This window comes from Oncorhynchus kisutch, linkage group LG22 (genome assembly GCF_002021735.2).
Source record: "Oncorhynchus kisutch isolate 150728-3 linkage group LG22, Okis_V2, whole genome shotgun sequence".
Taxonomy (NCBI): domain Eukaryota; kingdom Metazoa; phylum Chordata; class Actinopteri; order Salmoniformes; family Salmonidae; genus Oncorhynchus; species Oncorhynchus kisutch.
In genome coordinates, this window is record NC_034195.2 from 39,747,019 (window position 1) to 39,764,278 (window position 17,260).

The window sequence follows — 17,260 nt, forward strand, 5'->3', positions numbered from 1 at the left end:
ATCTGGACTGAACACATCCCTTATGTCAGCAAACAGAGTTCACAGCCTGAGACACACCACTGCCAACCTTTAGGTCATGGTGTGAAAAACATTGTACAGGCTGTACAGTATGTGTATCAGCACAAAATGCTACATGTGCACATCTATGGCAATGCTGTCAATTGCTAGAATACGTTATTAAAGTAAATAAAACATATAAAAAGGGTTCTTCTGCCACTTACCCAGATTCTTAACCCTTGTGGATAAACAAGGGTTGGCTTATCAAGCATAGTAAATACCTGACTAAATCAAAATGACTTTCCTGTACCACCTGCTCTGGTTGTATGTAGTGGATTCGGAAAGTATTAAGACCCCTTGACTTTTCCCACATTTCATTACGTTACATCATTATTCTAAAATGGATTACGTAGTTTTTGTCCCTTGTCAATCTACACACAATACCCCATAATGACAAAGCAAAAACAGGTTTATGATATTTGTGCAATTTTTTTTTTTTTTAACCCCATCAATATCACATTTACATAAGCATTCAGACCCTTTACTCGGTACTTTGTTGAATCCCCTTTAGCAGCGAGTAAAGCCTTGAGTCTTCTTGGGTATGACGCTACAAGCTTGGCACAGCGGTTTTGGAAGTTTCTCCCATTCTTCTTTGCAGATCATCTCAAGCTCTGCCAGATTGGATGGGGAGCGTCGCTGCACAGCTATTTTCAGGTCTTTCCAGAGATGTTTGATCGGGTTCAAGTCCAGACTCTGGCTGGACCACTCAAGGACATTCAGAGACTTATCCCGAAGCCACTCCTACGTTGTCTTGGCTGTGTGCTTAGGGTCAGTCCTGAGCACTCTGGAACAGGTTTTCATCAAGGATCTCTCTGTACTTTGCTCCATTCATCATTCCCCCAACCTGAATAGTCAAATCAAACCACAGGTGCTGAATACAACAGGTGTAGACCTTAAAATGAAATGCTTACTTACGAGCCCTAACCAACCAAAAAGGATAAGAACAAAAAATAAAAGTAACAAGTAATTAAAGAGCAGCAGTAAAATAACAGCGAGATTATATACAGGGGGGTACTGCTACCGACTTGTGCGGGGGCAGCCGGTTAGCTGAAGTAATATGTACATGTAAGTAGAGTTATTAAAGTGACTATGCATAGATGATAACAGAGAGTAGCAGCGGTGTAAAAAAAAGGGGGGGGGTTGGCAATGCAAATAGTCTGAGTAGCCATTTGATTAGGTGTTCAGAAGTCTTATGGCTTGGGGGTAGAAGCTGTTTAGAAGCCTCTTGGACATAGACTTGGCGCTTCGGTACCGCTTGCCGTGCGGTAGCAGAGAGAACAGTCTATGACTGTTGTGGCTGGAGTCTTTGACAAGTGCCTTCCTCTGATGGTGTCAGAGGGCCTTCCTCAGACACCACCTGGTATAAAGGTCCTGGATGGCAGGAAGCTTGGCCCCAGTGATGTACTGGGCCGTACGCACTACCTTCTGTAGTGCCTTGCGGTCGGAGGCCGAGCAGTTGCCATACCAGGCAGTTATGCAACCAGTTAGGATGCTCTCGATGGCGCAGCTTTCGAACCTTTTGAGGATCTGAGGACCCATACCAAATCTTTTCAGTATCCTGAGGGGGAATAGGTTTTGTCGTGCCCTCTTCACAACTGTCTTGGTGTGCATGGACCAAGTTAGTTTTTTGGTGATGTGGACACCAAGGAACTTGAAGCTCTCAACCTGCTCCAATGCAGCCCTGTCGATGAGAATGGGGGCATGCTCGGTCCTCTTTTTCCTGTAGTCCACAATCATCTCTTTTGTCTTGATCACCTTGAGGGAGAGGTTGTTGTCCTGGCACCATATGGCCAGGTCTCTGACCTCCTCCATATAGGCTGTCTCCTCTTTGATGGTGATCAGGCCTACCACTGTTGTGTCATCGGCAAACTTAACTTCTTGGTGACAGGGGGGCAGTATTGAGTAGCATGGATGAATAAGGTGCCCAAAGTAAACTGCCTGCTACTCTGTCCCAGATGCTAATATATACATATTATTAGTAGTATTGGATAGAAAACACTCTGAAGTTTCTAAAACTGTTTGAATGATGTCTGTGAGTATAACAGAACTCATATGGCAGGCGAAAACCTGAGAAAAATCCAACCAGGAAGTGGGAAATCTGAGGTTTGTAGTTTTTCAACTCTTTGCCATTCCAATATACAGTGTAAATGGGGTCATATTGCACTTCCTAAGGCTTCCACTAGATGTCAACAGTCTTTAGAGCGTTGTTTCAGGCTTTTACTGTGAAGGGGGGCCGAATGAGAGGGGATTGAGCCAGGTGTCTGGCAGAGTGCCACAGGCTCTGACGCACAGTTAGCTCTCATTCCATTGCTTTTCTACAGACATAGGAATTCTCCGGTTGGAACATTATTGAACATTTATGATAAAAAACATCCTAAAGAATGATTCTATACTTAGTTTGACAAGTTTCTACGGGCTGTAACGGAACTTTTTGAACTTTTCGTCCGACGTTCGGCAGGACCTGAATGAGTGTTTGGATTTGTTTACCAAACGCCCTAACAAAAGAGGCTATTTGGACATAAATTAACTTTATCAAACAAATCAAACATTTATTGTGGAACTGGGATTCTTGGGAGTAGATTCTGATGAAGATCAAAGGTAAGTGAATATTTATAATGCTATTTCTGACTAATGTTGACTACACCATATGGCGGATATCTTTTTGGCTGCTTTGTTGTCTGAACGCTGTACTCAGATTATTGCATGGTTTGCTTTTTCTGTAAAGTTTTTTTGAAATCTGACACAGCGGTTGCATTAAGGAGAACTATATCTCTAATTCCATGTACAACACTTGTATTTTCAACATTTATGATGAGTATTTCTGTAAATTGATGTCGCTCTCTGCAAAATCACTGCATGTTTTAGAACTACTGAACGTAACGCGCCAATGTAAAATGAGATTTTTTTTATATAAATATGCCCTTTATCGAAGAAAACATACATGTATTGCGTAACATGAAGTCCTATGAGTGTCACCTGATGAAGATCAAAGATTAATGATTAATTTTCTCTATTTGTGCTTTTTGTGACTCCTCTCTTTGGCTGGAAAAATGGCTGTGTTTTTCTGTGAGTTGGTGGTGACCTAACATAATTGTTTGTGGTGCTTTCGCTGTAAAGCCTTTTTGAAATCAGACACTGTGGCTGGATTAAAGAGAATCTTATCTTTAAAATGGTGTTAAATACTTGTATGCTTGAGGAATTTTAATTATGAGATTTTTGTTGTTTTGAATTTGGCGCACTGCACTTTCACTGGCTGTTGGCGATGTGGACGCTACCGTCCCACATATCTCAGAGAGGTTAATGGTGTTGGAGTCGTGCCTGGCCGTGCAGTCATGAGTAAACAGGGAGTACAGGATGGGGCTGAGCATGCACCCCTGAGGAGCCCCTGTGTTGAGGATCAGCGTGGTGGATGTGTTGTTACCTACCCTTACCACCTGGGGGTGGCCCGTCAGGAAGTTCAGGATCCAGTTGCAGAGGGAGGTGTTTAGTCCCAGGGTCCTTAGCTTATTAATGAGCTTTGAGGACACTATGGTGTTGAACGCTGAACTCTAGTCAATGAATAGCATTCTCACATAGGTGTTCCTTTTGTCCAGGTGGGAAAGGGCAGTGTGGAGTGCAATAGATTGCATAATCTGTGGATCTGTTGGGGTGGTATGCAAATTGGAGTGGGTCTAGTTTCTGGTATAATGGTGTTGATGTGAACCATGACCAGCCTTTCAAAGCACTTCATGGCTACAGACATGAGTGTTATGGGTCGGTAGTCATTTAGGCAGGTTACCTCCTCTTGGGCACAGGGACTATGTTGGTCTGCTTAATAAATTATGGTATTACAGACTCGGACAGGGAGAGGTTGAAAATGTCAGTTTAGACACTTGCCAGTTAGCGCATGCTTGCAGTACACGCCCTGGTAATCCGTCTGGCCCTGCGGCCTTCTGAATCTTGACCTGTTTAAAAGGTCTTACTCACATCGGCTGCTGAGAGCGTGATCACACAGTCTTCCGGAAGAGCTGGTGCTGTTAAGCATGTTTCAGTGCCATCTGCCTCGAAGCAAGCATAGAAGTAGTTTAGCTCATCTGGTAGGCTCGTGTCACTGGGCAGCTCTCGGCTGTGCTTCCCTTTGTAGTCTAATGGTTTGCAAGCCCTGCCACATACAATGAGAGTCAGAGCCGGTGTTGTGCGATTCAATCTTAGTCCTGTATTGACGCTTTGCCTGTTTGATGGTTTGTCGGAGGGCATAGCGGGACTTCTTATAAGCTTCTGGGTTAGAGTACCGCTCCTTGAAAGCAGCAGCTCTACCCTTTAGCTCAGTGCGGATGTTGCCTGTAATCCATGGCTTCTGGTTGGGGTATGTACGTACGGTCACTGTGGGGACAACGTCATCGATGCACGAAGCCAATGACTGATGTGGTGTACTCCTCAATGCCATCAGAGGAATCCCAGAACATATTCCAGTCTGTGCTAGCAAAACAGTCTTGTAGCTTAGCATCTGCTTCATCTGACCACTTTTTTTATTGATCTAGCCACTGGTGCTTTCCGCTTTAATTTTAGCTTGTAAGCAGAAATCAGGAGGATAGAATTAGGGTCAGATTTGCCAAATGGAGGGCGATGGAGCGCTTTGTATGCGTCTCTGTGTGTGGAGTAAAGGTGGTCCAGGTTGCACCTTTAACATGCTGATAGAAATTTGGTAAAACGGATTTAAGTTTCCCTGCATTAAAGTCCCTGGCTACTAAGAGCGCAGCCTCTGAGTGAGCGTTTTCATGTTTGCTTATGGGTGGAATACAGCTCATTCAATGCTGTCTTAGTGCCAGCCTCTGACTGCTGTGGTATGTAAACAGCTATGACAAATACAGATGAAAACTCAAAGTAGATAGTGTGGTCTACAGCTTATCATGATACATTCTACCTCAGATGAGCAATAGCTCGAGACTTCCTTTGATATCATGCACCAGCTGTTATTTACAAAAATACATAGCCCGCCGCCCCTTGTCTTACCAGACACCGCTGTTCTATCCTGCCGGTAGAGCGTATAACCATCCAGCTGTATGTTGATAGTGTCGTCATTCAGCCACGACTCCGTGAAGCATAAGATATTAGTTTTGAATGTCCCGTTGGTAGTTTAATCTCGCGCGTAGGTAATCTATTTTCTTCTCCAAAGATTGCACATGTGCTAGCAGAATGGAAGTAAGTGGGGTTTTATTAGATCGCCTACGAATTCTCAGAAGGCAGCCCGCCCTTTGGCCCCTTTATCTCCACCTCCTCCTCACGCAGATCACAGTGTTTTGGTACCCTCCCCAGATCTGTGCCTCGACACAATCCTGTCTTGGAGCTCTACAGACAATTCCTTTGACCTCATGGCTTGGGTTTTGGCTTGACATGCACTGTCAACCGTGGGACCTTATATAGACAGGTGTTTGCCTTTCCAAATCATGTCCAATCAATTGAATTCCAAGTTGTAGAAACATGATCAATGGAAACAGGATGCACTTGAGCTCAATTTCGAGTCTCACAGCAAAGGGCCGGAAAACTTATGTAAATAAGGTATTTCAGTTTTTTATTTCGAATCCATTTGCAAAAATGTAAAAAAAAAAGGTTTTTGCTTTGTCATCTTGGGGTTTTGTGTGTATAGATTGATGCGATTTGTATTTATTTAATACATTTTAGAATAATGCTGTAACGTAACAAAATGTGGAAAAAGTCAAGGGGTCTGAATACTTTCCGAATGCACTGTAGCTATAGACCAGCAGATCTGCATTTCAGTTGCTAACACTGACTACCTACTTGTATGTTAATTAGACTAATTTACACAGTGGGAGAATCAATGTACTGTGCACTCCTGCATATGTTGAGTTATGCATTTCCATTACAAAAAAAAATGTAATTCTTCCACTCCTAATGAACATGATAAGGTCATTTTCAATATATTTCCGTAAGCAATGATCAAAGAGACCCATCCATTCTATTGAGAGACCCTTGTCACGGCGTGGGCTCACAAGTGCTCCATTAAAATAATACTGCCATGGATGAATGTGAAAGGCTTCTGGATCTGCACAATAATGCAGCTGAAGGAGATGTATGACAAAGCGTGGATCCGCTTGGCTCTTTGCTGCCAGTAGGTGTTGTGGGTTCCTGGCACTCTTTTCACATACACTCCTGAATTAGAATGAATGTCCTCAGAAACATCTCTAATGAGCATACAACAGAGATATAGAAGTGTTCTAGCTAATTCTAAGGAGCACACACAGTCTCTGTCTTCCATGTGCAGCCTAATGAAATTACCAGATATTTGTCTCCAAATCTAACATAAACGTCTATGGAGGATTTGTTGCAGTTGTTAGATTGCTATAATTTCCTCATTGTTTAGTGTATTCTATTGTTAACAGCAGTCATTCAGAAGCCCTTACAAAAACCTGAATGATAACAATAGTGAGATACGGGACCAGGTGTGTTGGCTAGAATACATCTAGAGAAATCCATCACAACTCCAACCGACTACCACTCAGAATTATTTTGAACCTTCAGAGCGGCAAAACAATATTCAGCATGAATCACAGTTCAAAACAAAACGGTCATAACTTATTGCATCGTAAAAATCAGTATCAAAAGTTGGAGCTTTAAAATATTTGGTACTCTTGACATAATGACATAAAAGTAACATTGACACATGACTAGGGAACTACACAGTAGGGATTGGAACATACATAATGCACGTCTGGTGTAGCCTAAACATTTCAATAACTTCCCATGAGATGATTGTCAGACTCGGTGATCCCATATAGGTGATCTTACCTGCATGTCCCGGCGGGTGATGAAGCCCTTGTCCTCAATGTCACAGGTCTGAAAGAAGTCATGGGTCTTCTCCAGCATGGTGCGGTGTCCTCTAGACCTCTCGCTGCCTCCAGTGTCACAGTCCTTCCAGTCACACTCCGTTGGGCTCTCCACCCTGAACCCGTGGTGAGGAGCACTCCCGGAATTCACTTTCGGGGTACTGGTGAAAGCTGCCATGGTGTGTGGTATGTGGTGAGACTCCGCTTTCTCTCTCTCTCCCCCTACTCCTTCACATGGGTCAGGTGCACTCAGGTCTAGATGGGGGTTAAGAGAAGAGACCCAGAGTAGAGATGCAGGTTCAGGCTGCAGCACATCAGAGGCTCTCAGCAGCGATGTCACTGCTTGTTATCTCTTAGCAACCGCCTCTTTAATTAGTAGATGAAGCATAGTCTGAGAGAGATAGACAGGAAAGAAGCAAAGGTAAAATAGATCCCTTTAAATAACTCTGAATGAAGGAGCATGTCAGACTATTGTCTTTCTATACATAGCATTTTAATGTTGTTCATTTTCTCTAGATAACATAACCTTGAGTAATATGTTTGGAACATCGAATCGGAATAAAATCACAGTATCGAATCACAATACATATAGAATCGTGATAATCGCAATTAGGGTTGCACATTTTGGGGAATATTCAGAGGTGGAAACTTTCCGTGGGAATATATGGGAATTAACGGAAATATGTAAATTAATATTAATACCATTTAAATGTAGATGTTTTTTGCATTGGATATATTTACCATATCATATGATCCAAGATGGCGTAGCAGTCAGACGTCTTTGTCTTGCACCATGTGTATATATTTTTTTCTTTGTGTTGTATGACTGTTTTGTTTATTCCATGTGTAACTCTGTGTCGTTGTATGTGTCGAAGTGCTATGCTTTATCTTGGCCAGGTCGCAGTTGCAAATGAGAACTTGTTCTCAACTAGCCTACCTGGTTAAATAAAGGTAAAATAAATAAATATGGAGACAGAAACATAAATCTTTTACCTTATCATAAGTAGACATAATTGCAAATTATTAAATTAAACTTTAATTAAATGAGTTGACTCTTCACATGGGATGATTTCACTGAACAACAAAAGAAAGGGAATATTGAATGATCCCCAATGATCAATCGCATCTCCCAAAAACCTTTTCAACATACATCTGTAAAAAGTCTAGAAACTGAAGCTTTGGTTGTCTTCCTCTCAGGCATCCATGTCTTCTCCCTGGACCTCCTCAATGGCCACCTCTTGAACATCAGACCCTGAGGCCGGATGGCCACCAATTTTTCAACCCTTGCATTAGTCAGCCTGTTGCGTGCCTTGGTGTGTGTGTTCCCAAAAAAAGGACCAGTTGCGCTCTGAGGCAGCTGATGTTGGTGGGATTTGGAGGATGGAGGCAACAGGGGAAAGAGCCTCAGATCCACAAAGTCCCTTCCACCAGGTGGCTGATGAGATATGTTGGCACGACTGCCATATTGCATCTCCATCCCAAAGCCCTTGCTTGGAAGTGTACTTCGCCAGACTGCCAAGAACCTTGCCCTCATCCAGGCCAAGGTGGCGAGACCTGGTAGTGATAACACCATAGGCCTTGTTGATCTCTGCACCAGACAGGATGCTCTTGCCAGTATATTTGGGGTCCACCATGTGTGTATGGGCTTCAGACAGAATTCTTCAGGCTTTTTATGTATTTTTCCTCTGCTTGGAGCAACAGTGAAGTGGGCAGGGCAGAACAGATTTCTTCTCTTACATTTGCAAGCAGATTCTGAACATCAGACATGATGGCATTGTCTTCCTCAATCCATGCAATGGCTACTGCCATAGGTTTCAGGAGTTTCAGGCTGCTTACCACTCTCTCCCAAAATACATAATCCAGGAGGATCCTCTTGATGGGGCAGTCCATATAGGCAGACTGTGATGTGGCCATTTCTTGGAGAGACACCTCCCCTCCAGGAGACTGTCAAACATGACGACAACACCACCCCAACGGGTGTTGCTGGGCAGATTCAATGTGGTGCTCTTATTCTTCTCACTTTGCTTGGTGAGGTAGATTGCTGCTATAACTTGATGACCATTCACATACCTAACCATTTCCTTGGCTCTCTTGTAGAGTGTATCCATTGTTTTCAGTGCCATGATGTCCTTGAGCAGATTCAATGCATGAGTAGCACAGCCAATGGGTGTGATGTGAGGGTAGGACTCCTCCACTTTAGACCAAGCTGTCTTCATGTTCGCAGCATTGTCTGTCACCAGTGAAAATACCTTCTGTGGTCCAAGGTCATTGATGACTTCCTTCAGCTCATCAGCAATGTAGAGACCGGTGTGTCTGTTATCCCCTGTGTCTGCTCTTGCAGAATACTGGTTGAGGGGTGGAGATGATGTAGTTAATTATTCCTTGGCCACGAACATTCATCAGAGATGATTGCAATACAGTCTGCTTTCTCTCTGATTTGCTTGACCTTCACTTGAACTCTGCTGAACTCCGCATCCAGCAAATTAGTAGATAAAGCATGTCTGGTTGGAGGGGTGTATGCTAGGCCAAGAACATTCAGAAATCTCTTTCAAAATCAAAAATAAGTACTGCAGTGCACCTCCCCCTCATGGACTGCACCAGATTTGCCAGTTCTTGCTGTGAGACGCTACACCACTCTTCCACCAAGGCACCTGCAAGTTCTTGGACACTTCTGGGGGGAATGGCCCTAGCTCTAACCCTCTGATCCAACAGGTCCCAGACGTGCTCAATAGGATTGAGATCCGGCCTCTTCGCTGGCCATGGCAGAACACTGACATTCCTGTCTTGCAGGAAATCATGCTGGAGGGTCATGTCAGGATGAGCCTGCAGGAAGGGTACCAGATGAGGGAGGAGGATGTCTTCCCTGTAACGCACAGCGTTGAGATTGCTTGCAATGACAACAAGCTCAGTCCGATGGTGCTGTGACACACCGCCCAGACCATGACGGACCCTCCACCTCCAAATCGATCTCGCACCAGAGTACAGGCCTCGGTGTAACGCTCATTCCTTCGACAATAAATGCGAATCCGACCATCACCTCTGGTGAGAGCTAACCGCGACCTGTCAGAAAAGAGCACTTTTTGCCAGTCCTGTCTGGTCCAGCGATGGTGGGTTTGTGCCCATAAGCGATGTTGTTGCCGCTGATGTCTGGTGAGGACCTGCCTTACAATAGGCCTACAAGCCCTCAGTCCAGCCTCTCTCAGCCTATTGCAGACAGTCTGAGCACTGATGGAGGGATTGTGTGTTCCTGGTGTAACTCGGGCAGTTGTTGTTGCCATCCTGTACCTGTCCCGCAGGTGTGATGTTCGGATCTACCGATCCTGTGCAGGGGTTGTTACATGTGATCTGCCACTGCGAGGACGATCAGCTGTCCATCCTGTCTCCCTGTAGTGCTGTCTTAGGCCTCTCACAGTATGGACATGGCAATTTATTGCCCTGGCCACATCTGCAGTTCTCATGCCTCCTTACAGCATGCCTAAAGCACGTTCACGCAGATGAGCAGGCCGCCTGGGCATCTTTCTTTTGGTGTCTTTCATAGTCAGTAGAAAGGCCTCTTTAGTGTCCTAAGTTTTCATAACTGTGACCTTAATTGCCTACCATCTGTAAGCTGTTAGTGTCTTAACGACCGTTCCACAGGTGCATGCTCATTAATTGTTTATGGTTCATGGAACAAGCATTGGAAACAATGTTTAAACCCTTTACAATTAATATCTGTGACGTTATTTAGATTTTTACTAATTATCTTTGAAAGACAGGGTCCTGAAAAGGGGACATATCTTTTTTGCTGAGTTTATTTACTAGTTAACAAAATAATCATATATGTCATATAAAATATATTCACCCCACCCAGTATTGTAATCAAAATTTACCAGAAAGCATGTAGTCCTTGGCTCAGACAGTGTAGTAGTGTGGGCTCAAGAGCATCCCATTACTGTGCAAGATCTTGAGATTCAGCTGTACATGTGATGGAAGAATGCACTGTGCATGCAGAGGGTTGCAATTCCATTGATTTGTGGATAGTTTAACCAAAATATGCCACAAGACCTAGAATTGCCTTATGTGTATCCCACAAAAAAAGGTATACTGTTATAAGCAAAGTTTTTTGATGAATTTAACTTCTTAAGAGATCCCTTCCCGCGGGATTGACTTGACAACATCCAGTGAAATTGCAGCACGCCAAATTCATAAACAGAAATACTCATAATAAAAATTTATAAAACATACAAGTGTTATAAATCAAAATAAAGCTTAACTTCTTGTTAATCCAGCCGCCGTGTCAGATTTCAAAAAGGCTTTACGGCGAAAGCAAACCAGGCGATTATCTGAGGACAGCGTCCCGCATACAAATGCATGACAAACCTATTTCAACCAGTGAGGTGCGACACGAAGGTCAGAAATATTGATATAAAAAATGACTTACCTTTGATGATCTTCTGGTCATTTTGTTCGATAATGTCCTTCTTTATATCCATAAAAACTTAGTTTAGCTAGCGCGCTTCAGTCAATAACCCATCCAGTTTCCCTTCATCAAAATGCATACAAAATGAATCCCAAACGTTACTAATAATCTTTTCCAAACAAGTCAAACAATGTTTATTATCAAACCTTAGGTATCCTAAAATGCAAATAAACTATCAAATTTAAGACGGAGAATAGTATGTTCATTACCGGAGATAAGAAAGAATGTGCTTTCCTCCACGCGCTTGGAAACACTACAGCCAAAATGGGAGCCACCTAGAAAACCTACAATTTCTGGGCCATTTTTCCAAAAACCAGCCTGAAACTCTTTCTAAAGACTGTTGACATCTAGTGGAAGCCATAGGAACTGCAATCTGGGAGGACTTGGACTTATGATTAAAGTTCTTGCCATTGAAAATAGTGGTAAGCTGAATTTCTTTGGGGGGGAAGGGGGGTGGTTTTTCCCTTGGGGTTTCGCCTGCCATATCAGTTATGTTATACTCAGACATCATTTTAACAGTTTTAGAAACTTTAGAGTCTTTTCTATCTAAATCTACCAATTATATGCATATCCTAGCTTCTGGGCCTGAGTAGCAGGCAGTTTACTTTGGGCGTGCTTTTCATCCAGACGTGAAAATACTGCCCCCTATCCCTAAGAAGTTTTAAGCAACAACGGAAAAAATATTTTACTTTTAGATGTGTGTATTGTTGAGAATTGTTAGATCCTAACTTCAACAGTGCAGTAGTAACACAAGCATTTCACTACACCCGCAATAACATCTGCTAAATATGTGTATATGACCAATAAAATTAGATTTGATTTTTGATATGATAGTAAACATAGTACAGAAACGTGAAGGGGTTAATACATTATAAGTGATCTTGTCCATATACTTATGACACCTTCAAATGGGGGGACTAGATACATAAAGTGCTTTCATTTCTAATTGGCAAAAAATACCTTCAAATAAAAGGTGACATTCTGTACTGTATCTCAAATCCAAAATGCAGGAGTATAGAGCCAAATTAAAAGTTTTAGCTTCAATGTCCAAATCAATATATATGGGAGTGTAAGTAACTAGGTCAATGTGTGTGGTAACTAAACAGCATCCTGTCTTGATATGTGACAATCTAGTTCAATCAGGCCGAGGCCATACATCAGTCTGTGGTTCCAGCACATCTTACCGGGTCAGAGGTTTTTCAAGTACACCAAGTCAGACAACTGGCAATTGAAACTCACTTCCGAGTTGAGGCCACTTCCCAATGCTGCTCTCAATTTAACATTGTGGATAGTGGAAAAATTATACAATGCTAAAGTAGTGTAGTGAAATTGTGTAACAGGTCTGCACTGCAATATTGTAATGCAATGGCAAAGCAGTGTTGCAGACTATATTATAAAACTAATGACTGGATGAAAAATGAGGTTCTGATCTGCATTTTCTAAAGATGTAGACATACTTTTTTAGTGGACTTAAGTACGACCAATTGATCATTCGTGTAGAAAATCAATCAGCACAATGCCTAACACACCCTATGAGACAGACAGATACCTTCATCTTCAATTATTTACACGACTTCTTTTAACAGATCATCAAGCCAAGGCATGTGAAACATTCAGTTCACAACACCTGAAACAAAATGTAACCGACACTTCCTGATCACGTCATATTTTTGGCGACGTAAGTGACTTTCGTTACTAAAATAGAAAATGTTCCTCCTCCCTAAGAAAAACATATTTATATGTGTAAGGTAAAACCGCTGGCACCACCGCAATGAAAGAGTTGCCGACATAAAGTTAATATCAAGCCAGGGTGATGATCCGTCAAATATTTCTCAAGTTAACGTTAACTTACCCGCCACTGTAGACAGTTGTACAGTCCAACTAGCTAAAGTAGCCTAAAAAAGTAAGATAAAGTAAAGTAATACGTTACCATGTGAAGGCAGTAAAGATAGTCGTAGACAACATCAAAAGTGTATCTTTGTCACAATTTGATAAAGCTGTATTTCTTCTGTTTACAATGTAACAGTGGAGGAATTTCACTGAACTGCCTGCGGGGGAGGAACTTTCAAAAAAGCTGACAAGACTCGCTCATCGTCTGTAGCTATAGTAACCTTTCCACGCAGAAGTTACGTGGGACAACCTTGGGGAACAGGTCGGAAAATCCCCATGCCACAGCTGGACTTTCTCAAGACATAATGCAGTGTGCCGAGTGTGGTTGGGGCAAATAATTGATTCACTCCAGTATCCAGAGAAGAAAATATAAATTGATATTTGTTATTAGCCTAGCTAGATATTTTGACATCATAATTAGGCCCGGCTTTTACACTGTATCTGCAAATTAGACCATGACCATCGTTATGCATGACATTTGCAGCTGAATCCCATTCACAGCATAATTTCACAGAGAGCTCTGACAAACCTGACAGTTTTCCACTTCAAAGCCATAGATACCTTGCTTATTGACATGGGCAATAATTCCTGCTGGTTTACTCTTCTCTGCATTTGAGACAGTGCATTATAAATGAATTAGTGTCTATGTTGATTATTAAAATACCTAAGTATGACGTAAAACATCTCAAAATGTAGAGAAATGTCATTAACCAGAACATTTTTGGAAAGAGGTTCTTGGCTTTGGTCGGTTTGTCAACTTTCCTCTTGGCATGCAGAGATGCTTCAATGGGGATGCAGATTCTTAGGTGAAGGTGCCACCAAGTGGTGTCAAATGAAACAACACATACATTTGATGGAACTTGAACAATGCAAAGCCATTAGTATAGTAGTGAGACCATGACAGAATAGGCTACTCATAATAAAGGTTGGTTTTAATGTCACTCTCAATGTTATTTTTTTACCAAATGGTATTTGTATGGTGACTGTACAGATCAGAGGTATGAGATTTGTAGTATCAACAATATTCAGATAAGGGCATTAGAGGAGCATGTACCATAGCCTGTAAAACATGTATGTACACTGGTGCTTTCAAGATTGAAGTACAAAACAGTATGGTAAAGGTGTGGTGGCCCTAAGGGGCAAACCAGCTTTCAAAATAGACGTGTAAAATATTTCCATGGACAACAAAATATATGAAATGCTCACAAAGCAATTCAAAGGCCTGCCAAGTATTTCAAAGGCTGTCAAAATATTTCTAAGTCCTTTGAAATATTTTGCAGGCCTGTGAAATATTCAGCAGGCCTTTGAAATATCTGGCAGGTCTTTGAAATATTTATAAGGTCTTTGAAATATCTTCTTGGGTTTGAAATATTTCACAGGGTTTTGAAATATTTTGCAGCCCTGTGAAATATTCCGCAGGTCTTTGAAATATCTTCATGGCTTTGAAATATTTTGCAGGCCTTTGAAGTATTTTGATGGACTTTGAAATATTTACATGACCTTTGAAATATTTTGGTGGCGTTTTACATATTTCGCAGGTTTTCTATATATTTGATAACCTTTGAAATGTTTGGTAGGTCTTTCAAATATTTTTATGGCCTTTGAAATATTTTTCAGCCTATGGAATATTTTGCTGGATTTTGACATATTTTGCATCCTTTTTAAATATTCTGCAGGCCTGTGAAATATTCTGCAGGCCTGTGAAATATTTAGCATGCCTTTGAAATATTCTGCAGGCCTTTGAAATATTTTGATGGCCTTTGAAATACTTTGATGGCCTTTGAAATATTTTGATGGCCTTTGAAATACTTTGATGGCCTTTGAAATATCTAGCAGGTCTTTGAAATATTTTGCTGGCCTTTGAAATATTTAGCAGGTCTTCGGAATATTTAGCAGGTCTTTGAAATATATTGATGACTTTGAAATATTTCACAGGGTTTTGGAATATTTTGCAGGTCTTTATCTACGAATTTGGTGAGTGTGTATGTACACGTGTGGGACTTCACAGGACATGACCATGACCCTTCATACACTCTTCTGTGGACAGCTAGTGCTGCTAACCACATTGCTAATATAGCTACCTAAGCTAGCGTAAGTAACAATGAAGCTGACTACCGTAGTTAGCGCTGCTGACGTCGTAGCTAACTTGTTATCACATCTACGGACTTAGATAACATTGCTAACTTCGAAGGCAAAAATATTTCTCAGTGCTTTAATGAACTTTACAGCCTGAAATATTTAGATGGCCTTTGAAATATTTTGACGGAAATATTTAGCAGGCCTTTAAAAATACTTAGCTGTTCTTTGAAATGTTTGGCAGGTCTTTGAAAATGTTTGGAGGATGTAGAATTATTTTCCAGGTCTTTTCATGGCCTTTAAAATATTTTGCAGCTTTTTACCAAACTTCGCAGTTCAAATTATATCGCTGGCCAAAATATTTCACAGGCTGAAATAATATGCTCTCCTAAAATTTTTGCAGAGCTAAATATTTTGCAGGCCTTTGAAATATTTTGCAGCCTATTACCAAACTTCGCAGCCTAATATTTTGAAAGCTGGTTTGCATCTTAGGGCCAACGTATGAAGGCCTTTGTGACTAAGAAACTGAGATGTTATGCATCTTTTCTTCAAGGCATTGTTTTCGGAAAACTGAGGTTTGTGTCGAGCATTTGGAAATTGCATTAGTCTTTGTTGTGGAAGAACACATTATCATGAAAACAGAATTACCCTCTAAAGTTAACTGGACCAAGTCTTTCATAGCCTTTATTGAGAATTTATTTGTCTTTGGGAGAATCAAAGACCAATAAATCAGAATAAAGAATAGTTCCCTGGTTTAGATAGCTTATGAAGCTGTATCTATAGAAATTCCTTAATTGGTCAAACTTAGCATTCAGGCTCAGCAACTATATTTAGTCATTTAATTTACAGTAAAACTGGCATGCATCCATAAACAATGTGATCACATTTTTACTTGATACTTGACCATTCTTTGATCATTCTTTAGTATGTGAATAAGCTAGTGACATGTTCATCAACCTGCCAAAGTGCTGTTTTATACGTGGCTGTTTCAAACTTGTCTGCTCCATCTCACGGCATCCATGTCTGTCACTGTCACCCAGGTTTTGGACTTGTGAATGTTCCTCATATCTTGTGATGATTAAGGCTAGAGCTTTGTACATCTTCTAAAACAGCGATCATCAACTAGATTCAGCCGTGGGCCGATTTGTTCTTGAGCAGATGGTCGGGGGGCCGGAACATAATTGCAAATAATGTGTAGATTGCATATTGACCCTAAGAAGCCCAAAGAGATATAATGTTTAACTAAAACATAATCATTTCAAATCGTGCTCACATTTGTATACGATCACGTGTCTCTCTATTATGAGTGGGAATACTTGGAAACAGATTTCTTACATCAAAATCACTTGGAGCTGATTTCCTGGGGGTTTTACAATATTTTATGTCCATCAATGAAAACATTCTAAGCCCTTATATGCCAAATACATGTATTTGATTAAATTCATTGTCGCTTCTGAAATACAGCCATTTCAGTGTCATACTATACTTAGTCTTTGGACACATGGGGTTACTGTTTTTTGCACATTTCATGAAGCAAGTAATGTGAATACATGTTCAAATGATCAGGTCTACTCATTGAAGGGTTTTCTTTATCTGTAATATTTTCTACATTGTAGAATAATAGTGAAGACAAAACAACTATGAAATAACACATATGGAATCATGTAGTAACCAAAAAAGTGATAAACAAATCAAAATATATTTTGTATTTGAGATTCTTCAAACTAGCCACCCTTTGCTCTGATGACAGCTTTGCACACTCTTGGCATTCTCTCAACTAGCTTCACCTGGAACTCTTTTACAATAGTCTTGAAGGAGTTCCCACATATGCTGAGCACTTGTTAGCTCCTTTTCCTTCACTCTACGGTCCAATTCATCCCAAACCATCTCAATTGGGTTGAGGTCGGGTGATTGTGGAGGCCAGGGGCCTCATTTATAAAACTGTGCAGCGGAT

The 17,260-nt window shown here is 41.3% G+C and overlaps 1 protein-coding gene across 2 annotated transcripts in view; it reads right to left on the reverse strand.

Annotated features, from left to right (window-relative positions):
• Window positions 1-13,429, reverse strand: part of LOC109867728 (ras and EF-hand domain-containing protein homolog) — a 37,189-nt gene extending 23,760 nt beyond the window's left edge. The window contains exons 1-2 of one of the 2 annotated variants that reach the window (XM_020456995.2): window positions 13,271-13,429; window positions 6,844-7,136 (exon numbers count right to left, since the gene is read on the reverse strand). In XM_020456995.2, coding sequence (XP_020312584.1) covers window positions 6,844-7,059 — 216 coding nt within the window. In that variant the 5' untranslated portion in view covers window positions 7,060-7,136; window positions 13,271-13,429. Of the gene's footprint in view, window positions 1-6,843; window positions 7,273-13,270 lie in introns of both variants that reach the window. The other variant, XM_020456996.2, reaches the window with a different exon arrangement.
• Between the last annotated feature and the right edge of the window lie 3,831 nt (window positions 13,430-17,260).